This window comes from Oryza glaberrima, chromosome 9 (genome assembly GCF_000147395.1).
Source record: "Oryza glaberrima chromosome 9, OglaRS2, whole genome shotgun sequence".
Classification (NCBI taxonomy): domain Eukaryota; kingdom Viridiplantae; phylum Streptophyta; class Magnoliopsida; order Poales; family Poaceae; genus Oryza; species Oryza glaberrima.
Genome location: NC_068334.1, coordinates 16,611,459 through 16,638,553, shown reverse-complemented (window position 1 = coordinate 16,638,553; position 27,095 = coordinate 16,611,459). Strand labels below are relative to the sequence as shown.

The 27,095-nt window shown below is 41.3% G+C and overlaps 2 protein-coding genes across 4 annotated transcripts; one reads left to right on the top strand and one right to left on the bottom strand.

Annotated features, from left to right (window-relative positions):
* Window positions 1-307: 307 nt before the first annotated feature.
* On the bottom strand, window positions 308-3,628 carry LOC127785438 (cyclin-D4-1). Its single transcript, XM_052312890.1, has 6 exons — window positions 3,148-3,628; window positions 2,956-3,042; window positions 2,517-2,615; window positions 2,178-2,379; window positions 1,978-2,075; window positions 308-1,758 (listed from the first exon to the last, which is right to left on the bottom strand). The coding sequence occupies exons 1-6, from the start codon at window positions 3,481-3,483 to the stop codon at window positions 1,510-1,512; spliced, it is 1,071 nt and encodes a 356-aa protein (XP_052168850.1). The 5' UTR covers window positions 3,484-3,628; the 3' UTR covers window positions 308-1,509.
* Window positions 3,629-21,490: 17,862 nt separating this feature from the next.
* On the top strand, window positions 21,491-25,043 carry LOC127784746 (protein CURVATURE THYLAKOID 1D, chloroplastic-like). Of its 3 annotated transcripts, none has more exons than XM_052312098.1 (6): window positions 21,491-21,834; window positions 21,943-22,160; window positions 23,148-23,252; window positions 23,641-23,712; window positions 23,794-23,881; window positions 24,448-25,043. In XM_052312098.1, the coding sequence occupies exons 1-5, from the start codon at window positions 21,756-21,758 to the stop codon at window positions 23,863-23,865; spliced, it is 546 nt and encodes a 181-aa protein (XP_052168058.1). In that variant the 5' UTR covers window positions 21,491-21,755; the 3' UTR covers window positions 23,866-23,881; window positions 24,448-25,043. The 3 variants fall into 3 exon arrangements, with proteins under 3 accessions (XP_052168058.1, XP_052168057.1, XP_052168056.1); XM_052312097.1 differs by lacking the exon at window positions 24,448-25,043 and adding an exon at window positions 24,095-24,416 and having other exon boundaries at window positions 21,492-21,834; XM_052312096.1 differs by lacking the exon at window positions 24,448-25,043 and having other exon boundaries at window positions 21,494-21,834; window positions 23,794-24,076.
* Window positions 25,044-27,095: the final 2,052 nt, after the last annotated feature.

The window sequence follows — 27,095 nt, the reverse complement described above, 5'->3', positions numbered from 1 at the left end:
TGGACGAAGAGAGGGGAAGAAGGTAGAAATTAACATGTGGGACCCACTACCAGATTGGAGAAGATAATAGAGATGCATGCTATTGGAGTAAAAGGCAAATTTGACTCTCTAAATTTTTGGCAAGATGGCAAGGTGTTTGGAGAGGCTGTTGGAGATGCTCGTTGGGATGAGGTTGTATGATGAAATGCATGGAAAATTTGTGGTAGTAGCAAATCTAAAAGTCTGCGTTGAGTTAAATTGCGCCCTAAAATTTAGAATAGAAATGACAAGTGGGCATTTGATATTTGTTAAGCACAAGAGTGATATATACACAAACAGACTCTATGATCTCCCAAAATTGAACAATAATACTCCTATGTCAAAGTGGCGGATCTTTCCCGCTTGAAAAGGGCACTGAACAGTATCTTTATTGTTGCCTACAGCCATGCTTGTCTGGAAGCATTGCATTATTAGTAGTTAAGTGTCCTTACTTGGAACATATGGCGAACAAGCAACCTAAACAACGCAAAATGGGTCACCTGAAAAAGAAATCCAACTCAGGAAGGAATAATCTTGCTAGCAGTTTTATAGTTTGGGAGCAGAGAAGCTTTAACTCCAGAGAAAGGACCAACCTAATTTCTTTAGCCATATTCTCAACTCTCCTGTATGGCACTAGTAGGAGCACTATTTTTATGTTTGTGTTCCCGAGGTTTCTCCAGACAATGTCCCTTCTCCTTTCAAGGGCAAAGAGGCGAATTCCATGGTCCATGCAGACAACTGGTCAAACAATGTAGGGTGGCAGCAAGATAGTCGTAAGCACTAGCACAAAGCAAAAGGGAACTGATCATATGTGAATATGTGATGTTGATTGTTCATAACACCTCAGAAATGATCAGAAGAAACCCTCCTCCAGCTCTTATGGGTTTTGTCTATGTCTTTTACTTTTATCTTCTTTTTTTTTTTTTTTGCTTCAGCTTCTTCTTGTAGTTTAGTTATGCTGAATTATTGGAGTTTGACACCAAAATTGTTTGTTTCTCTCCTTTTTTTTATGATTTTTCTTCACAAAGGAATTAAGCAGGGGAAATTACAGAACAACGCAAAACTGAAACACACGCAGGACATCTGGAGTGATCAGTGCCTAGCTCGCTTTGCCTTGTGCCACTGTCACCTCGTCTCTGCCTTTATTTTGGTCATCTCATTTTCATCTCGCCCGGCTTTCTCTTCCCACAAATCCTCTACTCTTTTGTGGCTGCCTGCCTCCTAGCAACTAACGCTAAAGCACATGAAAATATTGGAGCACATGTCTACCTCAGACTCTCTTTATCCATCAGTATCTTTGCTCTGTTGCCATGTCGAAAATGCCTTGCTTTTGGTCCTTCATCGCCTTTCAGGCTCTAGCTCCCATACGGCATCGAAAGGCTCCACAGTCATTTGCAATCAAAACCATTTGACTTTCCCAAGAAAGAGAGATGCATGATCAGTTTCGCAACACATATAAACAGACTTTTAATTGATCCATCATTGGCTTCATCATCTGCTAATCTTCCTCCTCTTGCTGCTAACCGGGGAGCTATCATGTTCATATCCCCAGCTGCTTGCTGCGTAGTGTGAGGCAACAGCTGAATCGTCACTCCTGTAGCTGAGGCAGCCTGCTGCATCCAACACCCCAGTAGGGCTCCGTGGAATGGAGGAGGAGACGAAGACTCTGCTGGGGCTTGCAGGTTTTGGATGTATCAACTCCATGGCCTGAATCACTTCCTGGCAATGCGACACCCTCTCCTGCAAAGAAAAAACCACGGCGACAGAGAGCATTAATAACCAGTTTACGTGCAGCTCTCTCTCTCTCTCGCGGCTGTAAATGCGTTTCACGGATTTCTGTAGCGTTAAGGGTAGTATGGCTACAGTTTGAGCCTATGGCTTCTGTGCGCGTAACGTTTCGCATTGAATTTTGGAAGGAACGTTGCATGCATGACTGGTCATCTTGCCCTGCACACGCACCTTCTTTACATGGGAGAAAGCGGCGTGCTCTTCTCCGACCACGGCGGCGGCGACCGCGGCGGCGATCTCCGACGGCCTGAATCCCAAGCATTCTGTTCCTGCATTGCGTGAACATATACATTCATGTTAGATTTTTTTTCAGAAGCTTCTGTGATGCATGGAGATGTGCCAGAATTTTCTTGCATGCACACTGGCCGTACCTCTAGCTATGCACAAGATGAGCTCTGAAGACAGCAGCGCCGAGCGTCCCGACGGCGGATCGCCGCCGTTGAGCTCGCGGAGGAAGTAGTCGACGTAGGAGAAGGGAGTGACGGCCTGCATCCTCCATTTGAGGGTGCTCAGGACCAGCAGCTCCATCCTCTGGATCGTCTTCGCCTCGAACACGTACCGTTCTTCCCCGACCTGGCAGACGGTAACACGCGCGACCCGGAAACGATCAGAACGTGATCATCCCACAGTAAAACGGACGCAGGGTGCAACGCAAATCTGCATCGTTCAATGCAAAACCTATGCGTTTCAATTCACAATTTAAGTCTCACCTGCAGGTCCAGCGATTGAGGCACATCGGTTTCCTCCATCTTGGCAGCAAGCGACAAGCACGCTACTGCTAGCAGCTGCGTCATCCAATCCTTGCCATCCTGCAGACAAGTGCACAGAATTACTGATCCTGAACAGCTGAAACATCCCAGATTTACCATTTTCTTCAAGAACCAAGCAGTAGTTAATTAATCCCTCCGTACTCATAAAGAAAGTCATTTAAGACAATGTTTAAGTCAAACCTTGGGAATATAAACCATAAATAACTCTCAAGTTATTGAGTTTGAAAATGTAAAAATTATATGAATAGATTTGTTTTGAAAATTACTTTCATAAAAGTATACATATATCATTTTTCAATAAATATTTAAAGTTGTATTTTGGAGACGACTTTCTTTACGGAGTGATTACTAGTACTACTACAGCTATAAGGTTTCTTACCGGAAGCTGGTAGAGTGAGAGGAAGCGGTCCAAGTAGTTGACGGCCAAGCAGGCAGTGAGAGGAGCGAAGCTGTAGTAGGAGTGAACCTGTCGAGATCGAGATGAACAGACGGATCAATCACTGGATCGACGCGAACAATGCCAAATCAGAGAGATTTATATATGGCTCGCATCGATGAAGAACACCCCCACCTTCCAAATCCAATCGATGGCATCCATCCTGACGCGAAGATCCAGGTCGCCGTCGCCGCCGCCGGCGCGCAGCCTCTCGGCGTAGTCCTCCCTCGGCATGTGGTCCGCCTCCGTCTCCACCAGGCGGGCGACGCATTCCTCCGACGGCACGGCGAAATCCACGCCAGCGACGTCCACGCACGGCGGCGGCGGCGGACCAGCGCACCTGGCCCTCTTCCCAGCCACGACGTCCTCCTCCTCTTCCTCTTCCTCGCCGCCGAAGCCGAGGACGCTGCTGCTGTCCTCGGCGCAGAGCAAGATGGAGGCCGCCATCTCGTAGCTCGTCAGAGCTGCCATTTCCTTGCTGATAAATCTTGCTAAGCTTGTGATAGATTGTGTGGTCTCCCTCCTCCTCTTCTTGCTCTTGCTGTTCTTGCTCTTTATCTTGGTGGGAGGTGAGGTGTGAAAGAGGAGGAGGGGGCAAGTGAGCAATGGGGGGATGCGTTCTCTTTGTATACACAGCCGCGTGGAGGGTAGGAGGAGGGCATTTTGGGCAGGACATGAAGCAGAAACAGGGCAGCTGCCAACTGAAGCGGGAAGGGAGGAGGGTGACGCTGACTAGAAAAAAAAATTGCTCTTTTTTTCATGGCACTTTGGCTCTCTTTTTCTTTTCTTTTCTTGTCTGTACTTTGCTGGTGGAGGAGTAATACTACTCACTTTTAATAGAGCTTTTAAATGTATTTTTTTATGGAGTCTGAGCATTAGTTGCATGCACTTTTATCCCTTTCCTTTTTCATATATTCTTCTCTACCTCAACACCACCTTTTTTTTCTTAAGATAATGAAAACTTTAATGACCATATGATCAAACTGAGCTCACTTCCGGCCTCCTCAGGACCTCAGCATCAGCTAACCTGCTTGAAAAGATTCAAGACTATTTGGAACTTAGGGCCTGCTTACATTCTCTGGCAAGTTTTTTCAGCATGTATATCGAATGTTTGGACACATGTATGAAGTATTAAATACAGAAAAAAAAACTAATTTACACAGATTGCGTGTAAATTGTGAGACGAATCTTTTAAGCCTAATTGCTCCATGATTTGACAATGTGGTGCTACAGTAAATATTTGCTAATAATGAATTAATTAGGCTTAATAAATTCGTCTTGCAGTTTACAAGCGGAATCTGTAATTTGTTTTGTTATTAGACTACGTTTAATACTTCAAATGTATGTCTGTATATCCGATGTGACACGGTAAAAATTTTCACCCCTAGATCTAAGTTTTCGTTGATCAAGCAGTGGCCGGTCACGCATAGCAGCGATCGGTCTAATGCTTTTCCCTCGATTTTGTGTTTAGGAGTTTTTACATGTGGCTGTGTATTTTTCTATGTTTTCCCTGGTTATAGCCTCCTATGATTATATTCGTGTATTTTTTCCTGCTATATCAATATAAAACATCGTATTTTTTGTTAAAAAAATGTAGAGTTTTCGTCAAAATCAATTCAGATTTCGTGGAAATAAGTAAAATTCTCGCCATCTAAAAAGATGCCTCAGGAAATTGCATTATATGAAAAGAGACAATATGTTTGGCCAACTATTCCTCGGTTTGTCTCCGCACCCAAAGAAAAAAGAAAAACTATTTCTCGGTTTGGTTCATACAAGCATTAAGAACTTTGCAAAGGTAGTCACAGCAAAGGGAGTGCCGGAATAGCTAGCATCTACGCGTGTTTTGCTTTTCTACTCTTTTTTTAGGGCGCTTTCTTTACTTTTTTTAGTGATGATAATTATATGTATGTTTAGATTTGAGATAAGAAAAGGTAGTCTTTTTCAAAAGTCAGATGATGATTTTTATTGTTTGACTGAATTGCAAGCAGAGAATGCTGTAAAACAATTTTGGAGCTAGCTGATCTCTGCCACGCAAGTGCAATTTTTGTTATCGTTTATCTCAAATACATATTTATGTGCACCATTATTTTAGATCAGTTATGTTTCTTAATTTTTTACGTGCAAACATTTTTTAAAAGAATATATGTAATATTAATAAAATTAAGTCCAGAGTTACTATTATTCATATCAGAGTTAAATCGAAAGCTAGAATTAATAGTTATGAAATTATACATTAAAGAAGTACAATTTCATAACTAGTTCTAATAGATCTAATGTTCATAATTAATATTTACATATTTTTAGCTCAGATTCAACGTTAGGAAGTTATAACAATCTACAAATCATAATTTCTATAGATCTATCACGGTCGATCGAACATATGGCTAATATATTCTCAAATCATAATTTCTATAGATCTATCATGGTCGATCGAACATATGGCTAATATATTCTTTCTTCGATTAATATGATAATTTGTTGCCTTTAGAGCGGAGGTGATGTTTTATTTTCAAGATATTTATAATAAGTAGATAGATAGGTTCAATATTTATTTATTGATGTGAAATTGAGTTATTAGAAATCAAATTGCTAGATAACCGAACTTAGCTTGAAGGCAAGCTCTCTGCAAGCCAGTAGGTGCCTACGGATTAAGGCTTAGTTCTTTTCAGAAACTAAAAATGGTATTTTTCTTGTTTTCCGTTAGCATACTTCTTAAACTGCTAAATATTACGTTCTGTGAACAAAATTCTATATAGAAATGTTTTTTTAAAAAAATCAAATAAATCTATTTCACATTTATAATATTTAATACATAATTAATTATGTGTTAATGATACATTCCATTTTTCTGAGTCACGAACAGCTCCAGCCGTACCACACGTTCAAACTATGCCTATATTTGGGAATGTTAATAGCATCTCCAATAGCATGACTATTTTTGTCTCTCCATTCATCCATTTGGCCAACGTACCAAAAGATTTCTCTCCATACTGCTACACACTCCAACAAATTCTTTATTCCGTACTCATCATTGCCACTGTCTCAAAACTCTTATTCTCTCCCTCTCCTCTCTTTTCTTTCCCCACCCCCTCGCAACGGCACTACATATGCCGGGGGAGGGGGGGGGGCAACACTGGATGGTAGGGATGGAGACGGCAGCGCCGGTTGGCCGAGGGTGGAGGCGGAGGCGGTGCAACTAGATGGACATAGGCCTTGGCGCAGGGAGGTGGAGAGGAGTGACGCCGACGCTAGGAGGCTGCGGGAGGCAGCATCGGATCACCGGGGGCGAAGGCAACCAAGCCGGATGTGGCCGGGGACGGAGGCAACATCGACGGCCGGTGCGTGAGGCGAGACCGAAGGAAGAGGGGAGAGAGACGTGTGTGGCCCACAATTGACCAACAGATGTGGTTTGTCAAATTTGGCCTGTTACTGGGCGTGTTTGGCTAGCCGGAAGGCTTGGCCAGTTAGTTGGAGAGTTTGTTGAAGGGTAATTTTTTATGTTAGTTTTAATTTAGTTCGAAGAGTCATTTGATCACTCTGTTAGAGATGCTATAAGGTACGCACCGTATGTATTAAGTGGAATTGCATATTAGTCTTGCAGTAAGGTGTATGACTTCAAATCTCTAGCCTACCAATGTGTATCAAACCCTCTCTCAAAAAGAAAAAAGGAAATCGAATTGTTAATTTTGTTTCATCAATGCGATGTTCAGATTAAAATTGTATTTGGTATGCGTGTACTCTTGTTAATGTTCTTAGTGTCCAATAAGCATGTGCATACACAGATCGTTAAGCCTCGTTTGTGGTTCTCAACTCAAGTTTTCCAACCTCTACTTTCTAAATTCTCGTGAGAACATTTTCCAAACTACGAAACAATGTTTTTCTAAAAGAACTTAATTTTGTACAGTAAAGTTACTGTAAAAAATTATATTAATCTATTTTAAAAAGTAGAAAATACTTAATTAAATACGTGCTAATAAGCTATCTCGTTTTCCTTAAAGACGGAAAATATTCCCAACCACCACAACCGAACACAGCCTTGCATGGTTATTCGCATTAAGCACTAAGTTTCTTTGAGTGGTAGGTGACGTTTCTATCAACAGCTCGGAGGTGCTCATAGAGATAAGATGTGCGTCTACCTTTATAATTAAGTGCACATGCATGTATACGAGTGCCAATGTTTGTTATATGTTCTGAAAAGAAATCTCAAATTTTTTTTACCATGAAACTACATAGAGGTACAGCAATTTTCGTTGATGGCAGAGGTGTTTAGAGCAAGTTTAGTAGTACAGCCTACTACTTACTATAAGCCAATGTTAAAGCTAACATGTATAATAAGTTAGCTATAAGGTTAGCTTTATTTTTTTCATCCTCTCTTTATCTCTCTATGAATTTAATGCTTATTTCTTGAAATTTGTGTGGAGCGCTCTTGCATGAGAGCCAACACTCCCCATTTTTCTTTCTCTCTTCCACATAAGCATTTAGCTTGCTTATAGCTCACCATTATCCTTGCTCTTACAGGGGGTAAGATGTGCATATGTATCTTTAAATGATAAGCGTACACACATGTATATAAGCGTCAGCATTTATAATGTGTTCCGAACAAAATATCTCTTTTCTTTTACCATGAAACAATATATAAGGGAATCCCCTGCGATATATTGATTTTCATAAGGACGGTTTTTATATATACCATCAAAGAAAAAAGAAATAAAATATTTAAACGAAACCATCAGGACAAGTTGTTGCCCTTGCATACACGCATCCATGCAAATGGCACTTTGTAAATAAAATAGTAACAGAGACTTTTACAGAGATCTATATCCACTAGGACCTGATTCCCATTGGCCGCTCCCCTGAAGAATCGCTGGCCCTGCAGTATCCACACTGTTCGCTTGTGATCAATCGATCGAGCGATCGATCGATCAGCAGTCAGGCGGTCCTCCCCCCGGCCCGCGCTTGAACTGCGTGGATTTCGTTTCCACCGCCTCCTCCACCGATCCGCTTGCATCGCTGCGTTGCCTCGCGTGCCTTTGCCTCCTCGTCGGCTAGCTTCGGCCGAGAGAGAGAGATACTTAGCTTAGCGGTCGGTTACAGTGACGTGAGTAGTTTCTAAAGATTCTAAGTTTAAATTTTTATATGAGTAAATTCTAGATTGAATTGTTTATGGGACTAAGTTTTCTATTTCAATAGCCATATATATTCCATATATATCCGGTTAAATGGAGAGGCCGGATAAAAAAATACCCTTCTTTGAAAAATAAAAATGAGAAAGAGAGATCGAGATTTCCCGCCATAGCTGCATGCACGCGACAGCTTTAACCTTTACCCCATTCGACACAGTAGGCCAGTACGTAGCTAGAGTTCGATGAGCTACTTTACTGCTCGGGCTTCTCGCTCGGCTCGCCCTCCAATAGCGTGTCCTTTCTCCGTCTCCCCCTGGATGACAGCGTACTCCTAGCAGCAGGAGTTGTAACGGACTACGGGCATGCATATGTTTGGTTTGCACTTTGCAGCAACAAGCTTGCACGGCGTTTAAGATTACACAACTTTCTCGTAGTCAATAGCTCAGAAATGTGTGATAAATTCTTTTAGATTTATTAAAGTGTGGCAAAGATTAGTTAACCTTAGACAAGTTTAATAAAAAAAATTACCGCAGAAAATCATGCGCATCCCAAATCACGTAATTTTTGGATTGTTGAATCTGCTTTAAGATTTCTGTGTCACACATATCCCTAACTCTCCCTTTCCCTTCCTTGTTCCCACTCGCTAACGTAAGTACTGCCGCCACCAACTCCTTTACAATTTCCCCACCTCAACCTCATTTGCCGCCACCGCCCCACAGCGTAGTCGCTCGTCCTCACCATGGAAAGGCACGAACCGTGCAAAACTATAACTTAATTTGTATACATATTTAATACAAACTCTAACACCGATGAGGCTCGCCAGGTCTCTGCATGCCCCTTCGTCCTTCTCTGCCTCTCCTCCTCCTTCAGCCGGTGGTGGCGAGGTGATCCTATTCCACGGTCTTTCTAGTCTCTGACAACTCCCCGCTGCCGGATCAGCTACCCCCGATCGCCTCCTCTAACTCGTAGCTCTGCTTCGGCCTCGTTGCGAACACTAGTCCAACGCCCGTTGCCGGCTCCGTGGCTTTAGTGGCATTAACACCGCCTCGTACACCATCCACCTATTCCGTCACCCATTACTAGGTCGCCACATTATCACCGCCACACACGTTGTTCACCTGTTCCGTCACCCATTATTGGGCCGCCGCATCCCATGGCTATCCCTATAAAGTTGTCGAACTCCTCTCTCTCTTCCCCCTCCTCCCACTCCCACCTCAATCCCGGGCTTTAATTTGTAGGTCACCCGTTGTAGTTTAGGTTGTCGTTGGCACCAGAGAAAAAGAGAAAGTCTCCGGAGGTGGAGGAGAAGGATTTGGAGCACGAATCGTGAAGCACATCCGATGATTCAAAATTTCTAGGAGTAAGATTTAAGGATGGATTTTTGTGCCAACAAAAGGTTAGCAATTTTCTTTCTTTTTTTAATTGTACGTAAATGGTGATAATTAGGGATGGCAATATTGCCCATGGGTCCGGGTATCCGCAGATACCCGATCCAATGGGCACGGGCGCGGGTGTGATTTTTTACCTATGGGCATGCCCGCCCGAAACCCGTGGACATCGTGAGCAACAGCCGGGTTTCATTTTTTTTGTCTGTGGGTAACCTATGCCCGACCCGATACATATGTATTAGCTAATTTCAACTTATCTCTTAATTCTTATACCACTTTCTCTTGGTTCATTTGTGATACTAACTAATAATAAGTTGTGATGTAATTCAAATTATTGTTGATAACTGATAATTTAGTAAATTGTTGATTTTATTTCTCTTTGTTAAATTATATATCTTTCAAGTTATTATTCATGTGAGATCCATTGGGTACCCGCCGGATATACCCGTGCCCGTCGGACATGGGTACGGGCACAAAGTTTTGCCCGCTAACCCTAGTGGGTAGGGTTTGGGCGGGCGATAACGGGCATGGGGTCGGGTATGGTTTTGCTCTACACGTGCCCGACCCGACCCGTTGCCATCCCTAGTGATAACCTTTGTACATGAAGCAAACTGGCTTACATGCATCGCTATGTAAAGTCGTGCTCGTATGAGGCTATGTGCTGTGTAATGGTCCAGGGGTGTACGTAAGTAGCCCAGATATATACGCGTATACCTCCAGCTGTGCATGTCAGCGCCAGTGTTGTGGTCTCGCGCTTTGTCTGCAGGACAGTCCAAGCGAGTGAACGAGAGTCGACTATCCATTCAGGATTCAGCTCTAGTGGGCGTACACACAGGGTCACACACTGACGTTGACGTGTGTTGTGTTCTTATCACTCTCATCTTGCTCTCGCTGTCGGGCTGGTCCAGTAGAGCTATACGTTTGGGCGATCAGTAAAGTCCCTCAGGCCACACACACTTTGGCCAGTCGCATTCGCATTCGCAGCTGGTCCAAGGCGAGCAAGAATACATGATAAACCGGGGTTGAGATCCGAGCTCTCGGAATGGTCGCCTGACCATTCGAGGAACGCCTTTTGTTTTGTAAGTTTTTTTTTCTCCCCTCGAAGGTGGTGTGAATGTGTGATGATATTGCTGTGTTATTTAACACATGATCAGGTTGGTGAGTGGTGACCACTACGGCATCGAGTGGTAACCACCACGGCATCTAGCAGAGATGCTCTGATGCTCATATGTGTCATGTACTGTAATGTATAGAAATTGAAGGGCAAGTCCAAACATTATACCAACACATTGTTCACTTTGTTTCTTTTTCTTTACCAGTTCTGTAAGGCAAGCTGCAAGCCTGCAACTGCAGAAGTCCCTACACAGGTCAAGAGAATTTTGGGGTTGTCATTGTAGAAAGAGACTTCACTCAAATACCATTTCACAACCAGGCTCCATCAAATTACTACTCCCTCCGTTTCAAGTTATAAGATGTCTTTAACTTTGGTTAAAGTCAAACTGCTTCAAGTTTGACAAAGTTTATGAAAAAAATAGTAATATTTTCGGCACAAGATAAATTTATTATAAAATATATTTAATTATTAATTTAATAAAATTAATTTGGTAATATAAATATTACTCTATTTGTCTATAAACTTAGTTAAACTTAAAGTAGCTTGACTTTGATAAAAGTCAGTATTATAAAGAGGTGGGTCCATAAGGAAGTCTTTTATACTCTGACTATATAGATATGTGCTTTTTTAGATAATGGAAATGGGTTACATCTTCGGTCTCTGCCCGTAGGCACACAGTCAAAAAATTCAGACGTGAACAGAAAAGTTAAAAAAGGCGAGATGGGACAAACCCCCCAATTTCTGCCGATGATATGATCTACTAAAATAATATTTTTTTTCAAAATCACGTAGATTCTATCACGAAATTCTGTAGGTACTACGCCATCCAAACTGGAATAAAAGTTCCTTGGCTACTAATTCCAAGCGTGTAGCACCATTGCGCATAGTATCCTGTTGTTCCTGTGAAAGCATCATACACCAAGAGTGGAGCCAATTGGAACACATGAAGATAACCTGCATGATGTTAGGCATTTTTTTATGGTTAAAAACTATATCATTACGGCAATGCCAAATTGACCAATATAAAGCACTAGCTCCAAACAAAATCATTTTTTTGTGGGTCTAGGCACTCCCCTTAGCCAGTCACCAAAAATATCTTTTGCATTGTGGGGAGGGGGGATGTTGAAGGCAAAGAAGACACATCACCAAGCAAAACGTGCAACATGACAGTCAAAGAAAAGATGTTGGATGGTCTCTTGTGTATTACAAAAACAACATTGCTTGTTTCCCCTCCAATTTCTCTTTACGAGATTATCTTTCGTCAAGATTACTTTTTTTTGAAGAAACCACATAAATACTTTGATTTTTAGTGGTACCTTTACCTCCCATAAGATCCTCTTGTGGATTCTTACATTGGAATTGATGATCACATTATACATGGATTTGACCGAAAAATGGCCATTTTTATGTAGCGACCAAATAAAGCAATCCTTTTCATTTGACAGGGTTATGTTAGCTAGTCGAGAGATCAAATCATTCCACTCAACTAACTTTGGTCCTACAATTGATCGTCGGAATGAAACATTCAACGGTGTTATGCTCATAACCTCTGCCAAAGTAGAATGTCTTTTTCGGACCACATTGTACAGAGAAGGATATTGATATTTGAGAGGTTGCAAGCCCAACCATGTGTCTTCCCAAAATCTTATTTCCATCCCATTACCAGGTTTAAAAGATCCATACTGAAAAAATTGATCTTTTACTTTCATTAGGCCAGCCCAAAATTGGGATGTTCCTGGTTTGTGTGACATGTGGGAGAGGGGTTTACCCTTTAAGTACTTATTGCACAGAAGGTTTTGCCATAGGCCATCAGCATTAAGAAGCTTGAATAGCCATTTGCTCAACAAACATCTATTCATGATATCAAGATTTAGGACACCCAGTCCACCTTGATCTTTTGGCTGGCATATATAATCCCATTTTGTTAACCTATATTTGTTTTTCTGGCTATCACTGCTCCAGAAAAAGCTCGATCGGTAGTAATCCAGTCTTTGAAGTACACCTCGAGGTATTTAAAAAAAGAATAACATGAACATGGGAAGACTCGAAAGAACCGAGTTAAGAAGAACCAATCTCCCACCATAGGAGTTGTTTTTGCCCTTCCATGTGCTAAGTTTTCTTTGAAACCTATCCTCCACACATTTCCAATCAGAATTTCTGAGTTTTCGATAGTGTATGGGGATTCCTAAGTATTTGAATGGAAAGGAACCAGAATTACAACCAAACAGTTGTCTATATTGGTCCTCCATTTCCTTGGCTCCCCCAAAGCAGAAAATTTCACTTTTATGAAAGTTTATTTTCAACCCCGAGAGATGTTCAAACACACAAAGAATGGCCTTGATATTTTTTGCTTGTTCAAAATCATGTTCAAGAAATATTATTGTATCGTCGGCATATTGGAGAATGGACAAACCATCATCCACTAAGTGTGGAATTACCCCTCTAATTTGGCCATCGGCTTTGGCTCTTTCAATAAGAATGGCTAACATGTCATCCACTATGTTAAAAAGAATTGGGGACATTGGATCCCCTTGTCTCAAGCCTTTGCATGTCCGGAAATTTTTTTCTACATTATCATTGACTTTGACACTTACAGTTCCTCCTTCAACCCAGTTGGAAATCCAATTGCACCACGATTGTGAAAACCCTTTCATTCGTAATGTCTGCTGAAGGAACTACCATTTAACTTTGTCATAAGCCTTTTCAAAGTCAATTTTGAATATGATACCATCCATTTTCTTTGTGTGTAACTCATGGACAGTCTCATGCAAAATCACCACCCCTTCCATGATATTTCTATCTGGCAAAAACGCCGTTTGGGTTGGGCGAATGACTTTGTGAGCAACCGTTGCAATCCTATTGGTGCCAACTTTTGTAAAAATTTTAAAGCTGACATTCAGTAGGCAAATAGGCTTATATTATTGAATTTGTTTTGCATCAGCCTTTTTTTGGCAGTAGCACGATGATCCCAAAGTTTAGGTTATAAAGGGGTAATGTCCCTTTATGAAATTCTCTAAATAGAGCCATGAGATCATTCTTAAGAATCTCCCAAAAGACCTGATAAAACTCTGCAGGAAAGCCATCTGGACCTGGGGAGGAGTTATGATCCATTTGAAAAATTGCCTCTTTGACTTCCTTTTCTGAAAATTCAGCAGTAAGGATGTCATTTTCCAAGTTGGACACTTGAGGAATATCATCAGTCCATCCCTCTATCATGGATACATGATTATGATCTGGAGGACCAAATAATCCTTTATAATAATTGGTGATGTATTATTTGAGATTCCCATCACCCGTTATTATAGTGTCCTCTTGTTCCAACTGGAAAATCATCTGCTTACGATGTTTACCATTGGCTATCAAGTGATAATATTTAGTATTACTATCCCCTTGGAGTAAATGATTTGTCTTAGATCGCTGGTACCAATACAACTCTTCCTCCCTTAACAGTTTTGCCAAATCATTTTTGGCCTGCTTCAACGAAGCTAACTCTGTGTTGGATAGAGTTATGTGTTTGGCTTTTTTGTCTAGTGTGTCAAATAAAGCTAAAAGCTTTACTTTTTGTTTTTTATATGTGCCACTTAAACTTCGCGCCCAACCTCTTAAATGTTGCCTAAGGTGGACGATCTTGTGTTTCCAACGTTCCATAGGATTCCTTCCCTTGCTTATGCTTTGCCACTCTTTGGCTACCATCTCAAAGAATCCATCCCGCTCTAGCCAGCCTAATTCAAAACGAAATGGCAGCTGATTGCCAAAATGTGCATGCGATCCGGATCTCAGTATAATTGGAGAGTGGTCTGAAATGGCTTGAGGTAAGGCTTGACACGTAACTAAAGGATATTTTTGCTCCTAGTCAGTGTTCATTAACACTCTATCCAACTTCTCATAAGTTGGATTTTCGAGGTTATTGGCCCAGGTGAATTGTCTCCCCGAAAGATCAATCTCTCTCAAATTGAGACTATTGATGACCGCATTAAAAAGAAAAGGCCAACGAGGGTCAAAAGAATTATTATTCTTTTCTTCGGGTGATCTAATGATATTAAAGTCCCCCTTACCAATAGAGGGTATGACTCCTTACCACAAGTCTGAGCTAGTTCCGTAAAAAAATGTTCTTTTAACTCGGGTTGAGCAGCACCATATACTGCCATTAAAACCCATTTGAAACCATCCTCTTTATTTCTTAGAAGAAACTTCACATAGAAATCCCCTTCTGAAATTTCACCTATATCAAAAACATTTAAATTTACTCCTAAAAGTATTCCTCCTGATCGCCCGATAGGAGGTTTCTCATGCCAAAGAAAATATTTTCCACCACAAAGGTTTTTAAGATTTGAAGGGGTGAATGATGGTTTTCTAGTCTCAAGAATGGCAATAAAATCCAAATTTTGCTCCTTAACACATTCAGATATAAATCTAAATTTAGATGCATCACCAAAGCCACAACTATTCCAAAATATTCCTTTCATTTCTTAAACTTATTAGCTTTCTTTTTTGGATCAGTCAAAAGAGGACATACCACTTTATGTTTGACTTTGGTCGAAATCTTCCTCATTCGAGGTATGGCCTGAGAATCCATAGACTCATCGTCATTACTCTCAACCTCTTCTAGCCATTCACTACATAAGTGCTGGAGAGAAGACAATTTTAACAATTCATCGTTGTTTTTATCTACATTACTAGTAGACGCTACAGCACTACTATAAAGAGTAGTAAATCTATCCACTTCTGAAATTTTAATCTGGTTAATGGACTCCTTTATTTCTAAATCATTCTTTCCTAGAGAAACCCCTAATTTAGAAAAATTTGCAGCAAGAGTCTTATCTGGAATTGAAACAACAGAATTTGTGTTATTAAACTTGTTACCTGTTAGCGTCTCGAGGTTATGTGCTTGAGTCCGCATTTAGTGCGCCATCCCTGTCTTCTTTTCTACCTTGAGCCTCAAGATTTTCTAGGTAAAGGCGAGGATGGGGATAGGATGAGGAGCAAGACGAGCACGTGTGAAGAGGAGCACAGGTAAGGGAGACGATGGCGGCGATAGCACAAGGATAGGTCGATTGTGGTTTTGCTGATTGTGTGGTAACCTGCCGCACTCCCGCTATGGCGGACCGTGGATAGGAGGAAGGACGGTAACGGAGTATGACACAGACGGCAATAAATTATCCTCTAGCATCGTTGCTGAGACATTGTATGATCGGCTAGGCCATCTTCACGGGCCTCTGCAAGAGGCTTTGTCAATTCCATTATGTCAGTGTGTGGGCCTTCACACCATCGACGCTTACCTTCTCTCTAGCCGCCATGCCTCCTTCACTAGCATCCCATCGATGCCACTGTCCCTAGCCCATTCTCTAACTTCACATGGTGACATTGCCATAGCCTTCGCATGCTACTTCCACCGCCTTCCCGTTGACCATGGCGACCCACCTTGGCCACCGCATAGAGCCGAGGCCACATACAATTTTTATCCGTTGAAAGAGTAAATGCATCTTAGTATAAAGGCGATGTTTTATAATGGTATTTCAAACCCATTTATATGATGGTATTTAAATGAAACCGTTTTTTACGATGACATGATCCCAATTTTATCTGGATATCATATATGTGATCCACCCTTTATCACAGATAGAATTTATCTAAAAAAAAACTTGGGCAAACAGAGCCCGTAGTTACCCAATCAAATTAAGCAGTACATGGTCTAGATTATAATGCAAGAGCTGGGATTCACGATGTTCTACCGATAAAATTTGATGGTTAGCTGCAGTTTGCTCTTAAGGATCAATCTTGTGCAACTGCTCAATCTTTCTAGCTCACAGAGCAAAATTAATTTGAACCCTCGTCCATGTCTAAATTACTGTTCATTTTTTTTTACAAGCACTAACAGTTGCTTCCTAATTGTTTTGACTTGAAATATTATACTCTCTGCTACCACGGATCCCAACTTCCCAAGTATCCTAATCAACCAGGCATGCTTCATGCATGCATGTTGTACTGCATCGGTTCTGGTGAAGATGTTCTGGTCATGCATATATGCAGTGTATGCCACCTGCATCTCTGTATATGACTGTACACAAGCACCGCAAGATCTAAAAAGTCAGAAGAGAAGGTTACAAGCTAGTAAAAACAAAGCAGGTGACAGATTCAGACATGGAGTTTTTGACAGTGTCATTGGCTTTTCTTATTTGACTGATCTGCCAACTCCAAGTCCAATGCAATGCAGGCAGTACATGCTTCACATGAACCGAGGCTAAATGCATAGTTTGCCCAAATGGAATCGTCGCTACGTTCTCAGTTTCTTTACTGCAAACATGAAGGTGAGGTTAAGGAATGCCTTAGCGAGGTACTACTAGTGTAGTGCACTAGTGCTACCGTCCAAGCATAGAAATGACGTGATTGGAACTTTTTTACCTTTGTCTTTGCGTTCGAGCATTTTCATGGGCGCCTAACTCGATCAAAGTCAATATTACAGTATTGCTCCCTATGCATTGTGCGAAATGTAGTAGGATGTGATGAAAGTAACCCAGAAGATAATGTCTGATTTGCAAATTACTATTGCTCAATTGCTTTAAGTTTCCCAATTAATACTCCCTCTATCCAAAAGTCTAAGACATACCTCCATCCCAAATTGATCATATAATGTTTGTGCACCATGACTAAGAATAATTTAAACCGCATCGATCAAGATGTCATGCATACTCAATTATAATGCACATATTCTCCTACAATGTATGCATCAATTAAAAACGCAATGCACAATTACTTCCTCCATCTTATAATATAAGGGATTTTGCAGAGATGTGACATATCTTAGTACTATGAGTATGGACAGACTCTTCGTCTAGATTCATAATACTAAAATATGTCACATCCTTCTAAAATCTCTTATATTATGGGACGGAGGGAGTACACCCTTAATATGAACACATTTTTTCGTGCTGCATTAATTGTACTCTGATGAAATCTTTGTCCATGTAGTTATATGATGATCAATTTGAGAAAATTTAATTTTCATTATATGATGATCAATTTGGGAAGGAGGGAGTATTTCTTACTGCACCAAGACTAAGGAGCAATTAATTTATTCACCATGTGATAAAATCAATGGACATGTAACCAATAAGTACTAAGATGACTTCTTAGATTCCGATCAACAATTTAGTTTAGTACATGATAACAACAAATAAGACTTAGACTTTTGGAAAAAAAACCAAAGAATGAAATAGGTCGAGGGAGGGAGTACGATTAAGGCTCATTTGAAACCCATTATTAAAAAAAAGGAGAAATATAAAAATATAAAAATTTTACATAATACAATTGTAAAACAGATGAGTATAAAACACTGGTTGTTTAAATAGACCACAGGGGAAAAAACCTCAGGAATTAGATGATAGCAATAGATTCAAACAAAAAAAATTTTAGGAGATTGTAACACTTGCTAACTTTTCTTCAAAATCTTTATAGGATTATCCATTTCATAGAATTTTTCTTTTAAAAAAAGGTTTCAATGATTTTCCTTACAATTTTTCCTATAAGATTGGAATCCTCTAAATTATCCATATGTTTCCCTACAAATAAATAAATCCTCAATAATAGGCTAGGTGGAGTCCGCTATTTGCAAATCTCTATTGCTCAATTGCTTTCAGCCTCATGTGCAATTTCCAGAACACGACTTTTTAACGATTAGAACGTCGCTTACATTTTGTAATAGCTGCATCTGAATAGTAGTGTACGCAGTACACAGTGACTACACCTCTTAGATCTGGATTATATATAGTAAATCAAATTTCTGATTTGTATATGCTGCATATTGCCACGGGGTGGTTTACTAACCACACATACGTCGGCACGCATGAGTCCTGCAGCATTAGACACGGGGAATATGTACGCATACTTACACGCGCGCATGGAATTATCTACGTGCAATAAGGGTCATCAACCTGTAAAAGTGAACAGGACATTTCCAACTCTCGATCGATCGACCCATTTTTCATCTCTTTCTGCAAGATCTGTACTTCTTTTTTACCTCTCGATCGATCAGTGGATGGTGACCAAGACTTGCTGATAAGTCTCCATTAATTGTTAAATCTTGGGAAACTTGCAGTGATTAATATCTAAGTCGGGTTCACAATCTCATTACCGGACAAAAGCCACTCACAGTCACATGCGGTATCTGGTTTTCGCCAAAACCATTATTAAACTGGCAAAAAACGACGAAATTCAGACATATTAGTCAACAAATTGAACTTCAGTATGAAATTTCTTGTAACCAACTGTTTTTTTCTTATCAAGCCAGTTTAGGAAGTATATATGCAAGATGCAAAATTGCAAAAATTCAGTATGCACAGCAGCACACATCTCGATCTACATGCAGAGATCAGGCCGGTGCATGCGCCGACGAGACGTTGCCGGTCGGTCGACCAGGCCATCCCGCCGGCAACGCCGCAGAAGGCCGGCAGGCACAGCCTCTGCGCCGCCACAATCCGCGCCGGCTCACCGCCCTGTTCCGAGCAGTATATAAATGCTGAACAATTAGCTGGAATTCATGGAGAGTTTAACTAATCACTTTTCAGTCTCCTCTTGTTTTCGGACATGATTAATAATGTATATCCGGAGATCGAGAGCCTTAGCAATGGGAGGCCCAAGAAGATGTTGGGAGTATACATGCGCCTCGGGCTCGGAGTTGGGTTACGCGAAAACAACGCTAGTTTTAGCCAGTCCTTCAGCAACAAGACACGAGCTGCAGGAATCAGGATGCTCGCAAGCCTCAAGAACAGCTAAGCGGCTAGCCTAGCCATCATTCTTTTTCTTTTATGGAGTGGCACCCTTTCGGTTTAACATAACCCGTGTTTGATCTTGCGCAATCGATCAATAAAAGGGCGCACAAATGAAGTTGTGAAACACCAGGTAAAATGCATCTGTTGAAACTTGAGGGCGAGGTAGGCCGTTGGTACAGAGAGGTGTAAATATTTACGCAAAGCAGGAGAACTCTAAATTCTAATACAAACATTATTTCTTCGGATTATATATGACTTATGCCTTCTTTGTATTGGAAGAAAAGCAAGGAAAAAACAAAAGATTGGCATGCCTGTAGATTCAACTACTATAGCATCGTTTGGATCAAAGGAATGGCACGAATGAAATATCATACTTCCCACCTATTCTAGAGGAAAATAAGGCTCTCTTGGATAAAACGATATTTTTAAAAAGATCTGAATTACACCATTAAACTATTAGGTGAGTATAAATTACACCCCTAGACCTAAAAACCAAACCTCTTTCACCCTCAACTCTTAATACCGGATGAAGAACCCCCTAATTTAATCTAGAGTGGTTTTGATCCTACGTAGTAGTCCAGTCAATATTTTTCAGTATTGCTAAAAATATGTCGCCACAAATTACGATGGATTTCAGTCGGTTGTTTCAACCATCAGATGCGGATGCAGAAATCACCGTATGTGTACGCATATCCCTCCGATTCTGTTCTCTTCTTTTGTTTTAACGTTATTTGCTAATCAGGATTACTAATTAATCTTAAAAACTAAATATCTGTGTCATCATAAATCTATAGTTTTGTGACTTACATCAACTTACACATGTAATTTTGAGAATTACATATGTAATTTTAGGACTTACATATGTAATTTTGGAATTTACATTGTAAATACACTAAAATTACATACGCAATTTAGGGACTTACAATGTAAATACATGCCGACTATTTTTTGATGAAAAATATGGCGCCATAAATATAGCTACTCCCATATTTTTTTAGAAAAATCAGTGGATCCACTTGTTAGAGAGAGAGAGGGGTAAGAGAGAAAATCTGACAAGTGGGTTCCACGGATCTTTTTTTTAAATACTGATTGGACTGTTACATAGAACTAAAACCACTCCGGATTAAGTAAGAGGGGTGAAAGATAGCTGTTTTTTTTGGTATAGGGGTAATTCGTACTCATCCAACAGTTCAGCGATATAATTCGGACCTTTTCTTTCTTCTTGTCATTACTCATCCGATGGTTTCTCTATATCTAGCTGAGTCCATCAAATCTTTAAATATTTAGTTGTGCTAGTGAAACCTCTCTTGAGCATGCCATCTGTTGATGTTGTTTTCCTATGAAAGAGAAAGTTAGACATAAGCATTACGGATGGTATACTTAACCCCTACGGTATAAATGAGTACGAATGATCAGTGTATAACATTTTTTTTTAGAATTACACAGTACAACGCAGACACTCACAACGCACGCACACTCATCCCTAAGAACGCACGCACGCACGCAAACCCTACCTCTATGAGCATCTTCGAAGACTGGGCCAACAAATACTGGAGATTGATGAAGTCACCACAGACGCCTCGCTGTCGACGGGTTTCTCTTGGGTATGGGATACCCAAAAGAAACCATATCCTAAAATATTATGCATTGATCATTGCTGAAATTTAGACATTTGGTTAGGCTATGATCATAATGGAACAGACTACTTTGCAATGAAAAGAAAAACACGTATGCCCTTTTTTGAACACAAGGTTTTCTTAGAGATTCACTATGTACATAAACTTAGAAATTCCTGCTCCCTCCATATTAAAATAAGTTTATTTTTCACCCATTCTACACATACCCATACAAAACCCAAAAACCTATAATAGCCTCACTTTGTGAGATCCGAATGTAATTGTTTCTCTTTTTATCTGCTTCCAATACATTTATAACATTTATACTCTAAGGGTTAAAACTGGAGACGGAGGAAGTAGGTACATTCCAACACGAGGAAAAAGGGGAAGCAACTCGGTTCAGCCTACCCGGACGAAGCACAAGAGAGAAAAAAAGCCCACTATTCTTTCCAGTTTCCACACACCTTGCTCCATCCATCCGCAGTTGAGAGGAAAGGGGGAAAAAAAGAAAGCCCAAAAGCTGCTCTCCGCCACGCGGCCGTGCTCGTCGACTCGCGCCGCCTCCTCCTCCGCCGCTTCCCCGCCGGCCCAGCCCAAAAACCCCAGCGCTCTGCCGCCGCATACGGACAAGCAGGCTAGGCAAGTGTGAGCCAGTGAAGGCGGCGACTGTGCGAGTCAGCTGCTCCTCCCAGAAACCTCGCCACCCTCTCTCTCCGCCGCGAATCGAGACTCCGATGGCCCCCGCCGCCGCCGCCGCCGCCGCGCTCGTGCGCCTCCCTCTCCGCCCGGCGCGGGCCACCCTGCCGAACCAAGGTACGCACGCACGCACGCACGCCCGCTGGGACACGGTGCATTCACCTCGAATCTTCCGCTGCATGGGCGATGGGAGAGCTAAAACCCTAGTTTTGTTCACCCCCCAAGGTTTTGGCCGCCGCCGCGCCGGGGCGTCTTCGCTGTCCGTGCGGGCGAAGGACTCCGACGATCTGAGAGTGCTGATCTCGGAGAAGCCCGCGGAGCCGGCGCCTGCGAAGCGGGAGGGGTGGGAGGGGTTTGGCCGGGAGGTGGGTGATGGGGATGGAGAGGTCCAGGTGCAGGGGGAATCGACTTCCTGGAATGTTCTCAACCAGATTGGCGTCGAGGTGAGCACGCGTGCCTGCCTGCTTGTTGCATTTCTGATCTGAAACGAATGATTTAGGTGCGGGTGGCGAAGATTTCGTCTTGATCACCATTTCTTCGATCTCATTTCTTTTTCAATCAATCTTGATCATGGTTTGAACATAACATGAGTTTTTTTCTCTTTTTTACACTGATTAATAGGACAGGAGTAAATGTTGCTACTGCTCTAGTTCAGCATGTAGAATAACAGTCTTGCGAGTAGATTGTTTTAGTTGTCCGATGAGTGCTAATTTGTAGATGTTCTTGTTTGCTTTGTAAACTATCATAGAAGCCATATATTTGTTGAAGTACATATATTCAGGAAATAAATACTACCTCTCGTCATATTTACATGACGTTTATGGCATCAGAATATACTTGATAATAGTACAACTAAGTTGTCCTAAATGTCAAGTATACTTGACTGGAGGGAGTAACACTTTCTGGGATACTAGAAATGGTCTGTACTCTGTAGGCTCTTTATCAAAGCAAAAAGTAAATTTGTCTCTAGATATCCGATTACTTGGTCTCAGTATCTATCTTTTATGTTTTATAGAAAACATCTGCCATTTACTTACTGTTTGGATCTTACACAAGGACGGCCTTGTTCTTCTCATTCAGAATGCTATCAGCCTATGTATTAGATGAAAGTAAACATTTATCATTGTAAGATTACTTTCAGAATTGTCACCCTACTGTTATTTTTGAAAAAAAAAATCCTTTTGTTCTTGACTCCTGTTTAATTTGTCCAAAATGTTCATATGTTTTGATGGCATAAGTATATTGTTAGTTTGTTACTTCATGCTTTCAAGAGAGCTCAGGCTCATAAGGTCTATACCAGGTTTTTGTTTATCTTGTATCTTCCAAATGCTATGCATAATATGCAATTTCCTGAGAGTATTTCATCCAATGTTTCATCTATCAATGATGTGCTTTACTGTGGCTCACCTCTACAAACCACTCTTATGCAGTTGGACTCTGAAAATTCATATACTGCTCTTGTTTATGGGACATCTGCGCTTGTTACGATCTGGATTTCATCAATTGTTGTTTCTGCACTTGATTCAGTCCCTTTGGTATGCAACTCTGATTCTCTCTCTCACTCACTCACTCACTCACTCACTCACTCATCACAATTTCATTTGTTTGAAATTGTATGATAAGATGTAAAACAGATCAGTGCTTTATTTTTGAAATTAGGAAGTCAAAAGAAAAAATAGTTTCTGAAGGCAATACAGTTGCTGGCTGTACCAAATTTTGCCACCTGTTGGTTATTTCGGTAGTGCCAGTACTCTCACACTTACTTTCTATGACTGGAGCAGCTCGCAGTTACATGCTTGCCTTTGGCAATTTTAGGACTTTTCTCGAACAAGCTATAGAAGCATTGCATAATCTTTGTTAGTATTATATATGGAAGTACTATGTCACAACTCATAACGATGTGATTATCGCTGTCATGAGCAGGTTCCCCAGGTGATGGAAGTTGTCGGCCTTGGATTCACAGTTTGGTTCACCTCGCGATATTTGATTTTTAAGGTGATTAGTTTTATATCTGTTCTGAACACTCTCCCCTATTAAATGGACTTCTACTCATATTTGTACTACTTTTTTGTGCAGGAAAATCGGGATGAATTGATCACCAGAATTGGCTCCATCAAGAAGCAGATACTTGGATCTCGTGGTGACTGAGTAGTTCTCCTACACGGTTAGTGATGAATCTCGAAAGGTGCTTCGAATGTTTAATGGGTACCCATGTTGTGTTCTTGAAAAAGTTGTTATGAACATTTAATATGTTATCTTAGTGCTTTAGTGCTGGTTCTGAATAATTAGTTATCACCTCTTCTTTGCTCCCGTTGAAATTAATGGTAGGGGCTGCGAAGTCATGCTTTCTTGCATACAATCTTTGCTGTCTTGTTAGGGGGCTGCTATCCTTCAAAGTCATACACAATTCATGACCATACGGCTGGGCCAGGTGGCTGCCGTCCCTGTCAAATGGTTCCAAGAAGAGTTGCTGAACATCAACATAGCCGTGCTTAGGTTCCTCTGGCCGTATCTGGTTGGTTTGCCGTTTAGATTGGGAGGCCAACTTTGTGTTGAGAATATTCTATTCGCCCTTCATGGCTTCACAAAGCAGGAAAAAAAATTGGGAATATACTTTTTCTTTTTAATAATTTGCGCATATATACCTGTATGGAAAGAATTACCACAAATATACCTCCATCATATGACGGAGACGCGAGAAAGCAACATAATCGCAGTGTGGACATGCAGAATCGGTGGCCGGGCCAGTCGCGCAGGACGGGCGAGCGGCACCGCTTCGGTCCCACGAGCGGAAGTGCGCCACCGCTTCGCTCTAGCGTCTTGGGAGAGCGGCCGCGTGGTGGCGAGCGCGATCGCGCCGCACCGATACGGTCCCGCAGCATTGAAGGGCGGCAGCGATGCAGTCCCGCGTCCCCGTTGCGAGACATCGAGGCGGTTCCACTGCTCTGCGCTCCTACATGCCCGTTGTGCAGTATCGCCCTCTCCCCGCATGCATGTCGTGCGGTAGTGTTTGAAACTCGCAATACCGTGGCATGCGACCGATTTGATCCAAATAGTCCACGCTGAAACTTTGTCGCACACAACAATGTCATGGTCACGCATAACAGAGAAAAGAGTAATTTCTCTCGTCCGTCTTAGCTTTATTCACATGCTGTAGCAATTATTTTGTCGCACACAACAATGTCGCCGTCACGTATGTCCATAGAAAAGAGTAGTTTCTCTCGCCTTGTCTTAGCATTATGCACATGCTGCAGCAGTGAAGTAGCGTCAAAAGTTTGTTGTCCTATATTGTTGAAAGTGTGGATAGCCTACTCACGGACTGTTTATAAAAGGAACCTTACGAAGGGAAAGAAGACAACCTTACGAAGGGAAAGAAGACAGACTTCAGTAGAGTGGATCACTCTTACTCTTGAGTTTATTGTTGGTGTACTCATGGTGTAAACTTCAATAGGTTAGAAAGTTTCGTGAATTCACAGGCTCTATCTTGTGGTATGAACTGAGTACACGGTGATTATGGTGAGTATTGGGGTCTTACCATAAGTCAAGGTTGTGAATTCGTGAAACTTTCAAACCCACTGAAGTAATGTATAAAGGTGGTGGAAAACTTTGTTATCGTGCTGCAGGTAAATATTTATAAGTGTCCATTTAGATGTAGAAAAGACAGTTTAATATTTAAAAGTTTTCTATTTTAAATGTATCACGCACGTTAGATAGTTTAACACACATATTTGTTTGAAGTAAGCCATACATCAGACATAAGAAATATATAATCATGGTACTGATCATTCTCCTCATCGAAATTCCTTGATGTGCTAGTGTTCTTTACCTTGCATTTCTTCTAGCCCCTGCTGGAGGTCTTCGTCCTGACAACAATAATCTTTCAGTTGAACGTTGATCGTGGACAGGCCTGTGTGTCTCTCCAACGCTGCTGAAGTCAATGTGCCCGTAGTCTTATGTCGCTTGAGTTATTTGAAGTGGTTCATCATTCTGCGACGATACTATCTCCTGATATGCTATTGACGACCCCCCACCGTAGCTACATAGGTCACCATAGGATTTTGTGCTGCCCGCATATGCTGCCATTTGATCGGTGATGTACTTTCTTAGCTACATCATCAATTAATAAAAGTCCTAGTGCTACCGATTTTCTCCTTTTTTTCGAATTTTTTTTGGCTCATCGGGTTGGCTACCACGTTGTCTCTTTCTGGGGCAGGGCTCCTCGATTGGGTGAGGGGAACCGGCACGCACAGTACCTGCTATTCCCAGGCGCACTTATGCTCTCTAGTGTCCCGGTAGCCTCTGGCGTGTCTTGGTGGAGTCTGGCAAGGCGTGCATGCATGCCATGCTCATGTAATTTTGTAAAAATGGATTCTAAAATTGTAGCCTTCTAACACACTGGACTATAGTACTTTCTTACTAAATAAGCATATCAGGAGATATTACCGTCGCAGAATGATGAACCACCTCCAATAACTCAGCTGACCCAAGACTACGGGTACATTGACTTCAGCGGTGTTGGAGAGACGCAGGTCTGTCCGCGATCGACGTTCACCTGAAAGATTATCGTTGTCAGGACGTAGACCTCCAGCAGTGGCTAGAAGAAAAGCAAGGAAAAAAGACACTTGCACATCAAGCAATTTCGGTGAGGAGAATGATCAGTAGCATGATTGTATCTTTCTTATGTCTGATGTATTGCTTAATTCAATCAAATCTGTAATATCTTGTGTGGAACTAGCTAATGTGTGTGCTACATTTTAAAATAAATAACTTAAGAAATAATATTTACATATGAAAGTGTATCTAGGCCCCTAATTGTTTCGGTGGTTAATGACGATCTGATTAGCAAGGACTAATGCTTACTATTGAGAATGTGTGAAGGAACATTAGTCCGTCATGAGATGATGTTCGATGCGACATCATTTTGTATGGACTTTTGATGGAAAGTAATAATGAAACTATTGGTAAATTGTAAATCTTCATTTACTCGGTCAATAGGAAAGCCGTACTGGAATGAGAAAAGTGCTAAAGTAATATTTTCTGAAGTTGGCTTCTTCCTTAGATTTGTGTACCGGTGTTCTTTGGAGTTTTCCAAAGTGTATTTGCTTTTGAAAAATGGTATTGTTGTTTTTTGAATTTTTTCGAAAGCTGTTTCGGAAATTTCCGAAGTGCTGTGAACTTGCAAAAATCTATATTGGTCTTTTTCGGAGAGTTTCGGAAAATTTCGAACTGTGTTGAACCTGTTGATTTCGGTACTGGTGTTTTTCGGAAATTTCCGAAGCTATGAGTTGAAGCACATATCAGTACTAGTGATTTCGGATTTTTCCGAAGGTGCTTCGGAAATATCCAGAATGTTCTTTTCACGTTGGATTTCGGTAGTG

Coding starts and splice junctions, on each gene's coding strand:
- LOC127785438 (XM_052312890.1), bottom strand. CDS start 3,483: ATGGCAGCTCTGACGAGCTACGAGATGGCGGCCTCCATCTTGCTCTGC. Junction 2,380..2,516: donor CTCAATCGCTGGACCTGCAG/GTGAGACTTAAA, acceptor ACCGTCTGCCAG/GTCGGGGAAGAACGGTACGT. Junction 2,076..2,177: donor CATCTTGTGCATAGCTAGAG/GTACGGCCAGTG, acceptor CACGCAATGCAG/GAACAGAATGCTTGGGATTC.
- LOC127784746 (XM_052312098.1), top strand. CDS start 21,756: ATGGCCCCCGCCGCCGCCGCCGCCGCCGCGCTCGTGCGCCTCCCTCTC. Junction 23,253..23,640: donor CACTTGATTCAGTCCCTTTG/GTATGCAACTCT, acceptor TGTCATGAGCAG/GTTCCCCAGGTGATGGAAGT. Junction 23,713..23,793: donor CGCGATATTTGATTTTTAAG/GTGATTAGTTTT, acceptor TTTTTTGTGCAG/GAAAATCGGGATGAATTGAT.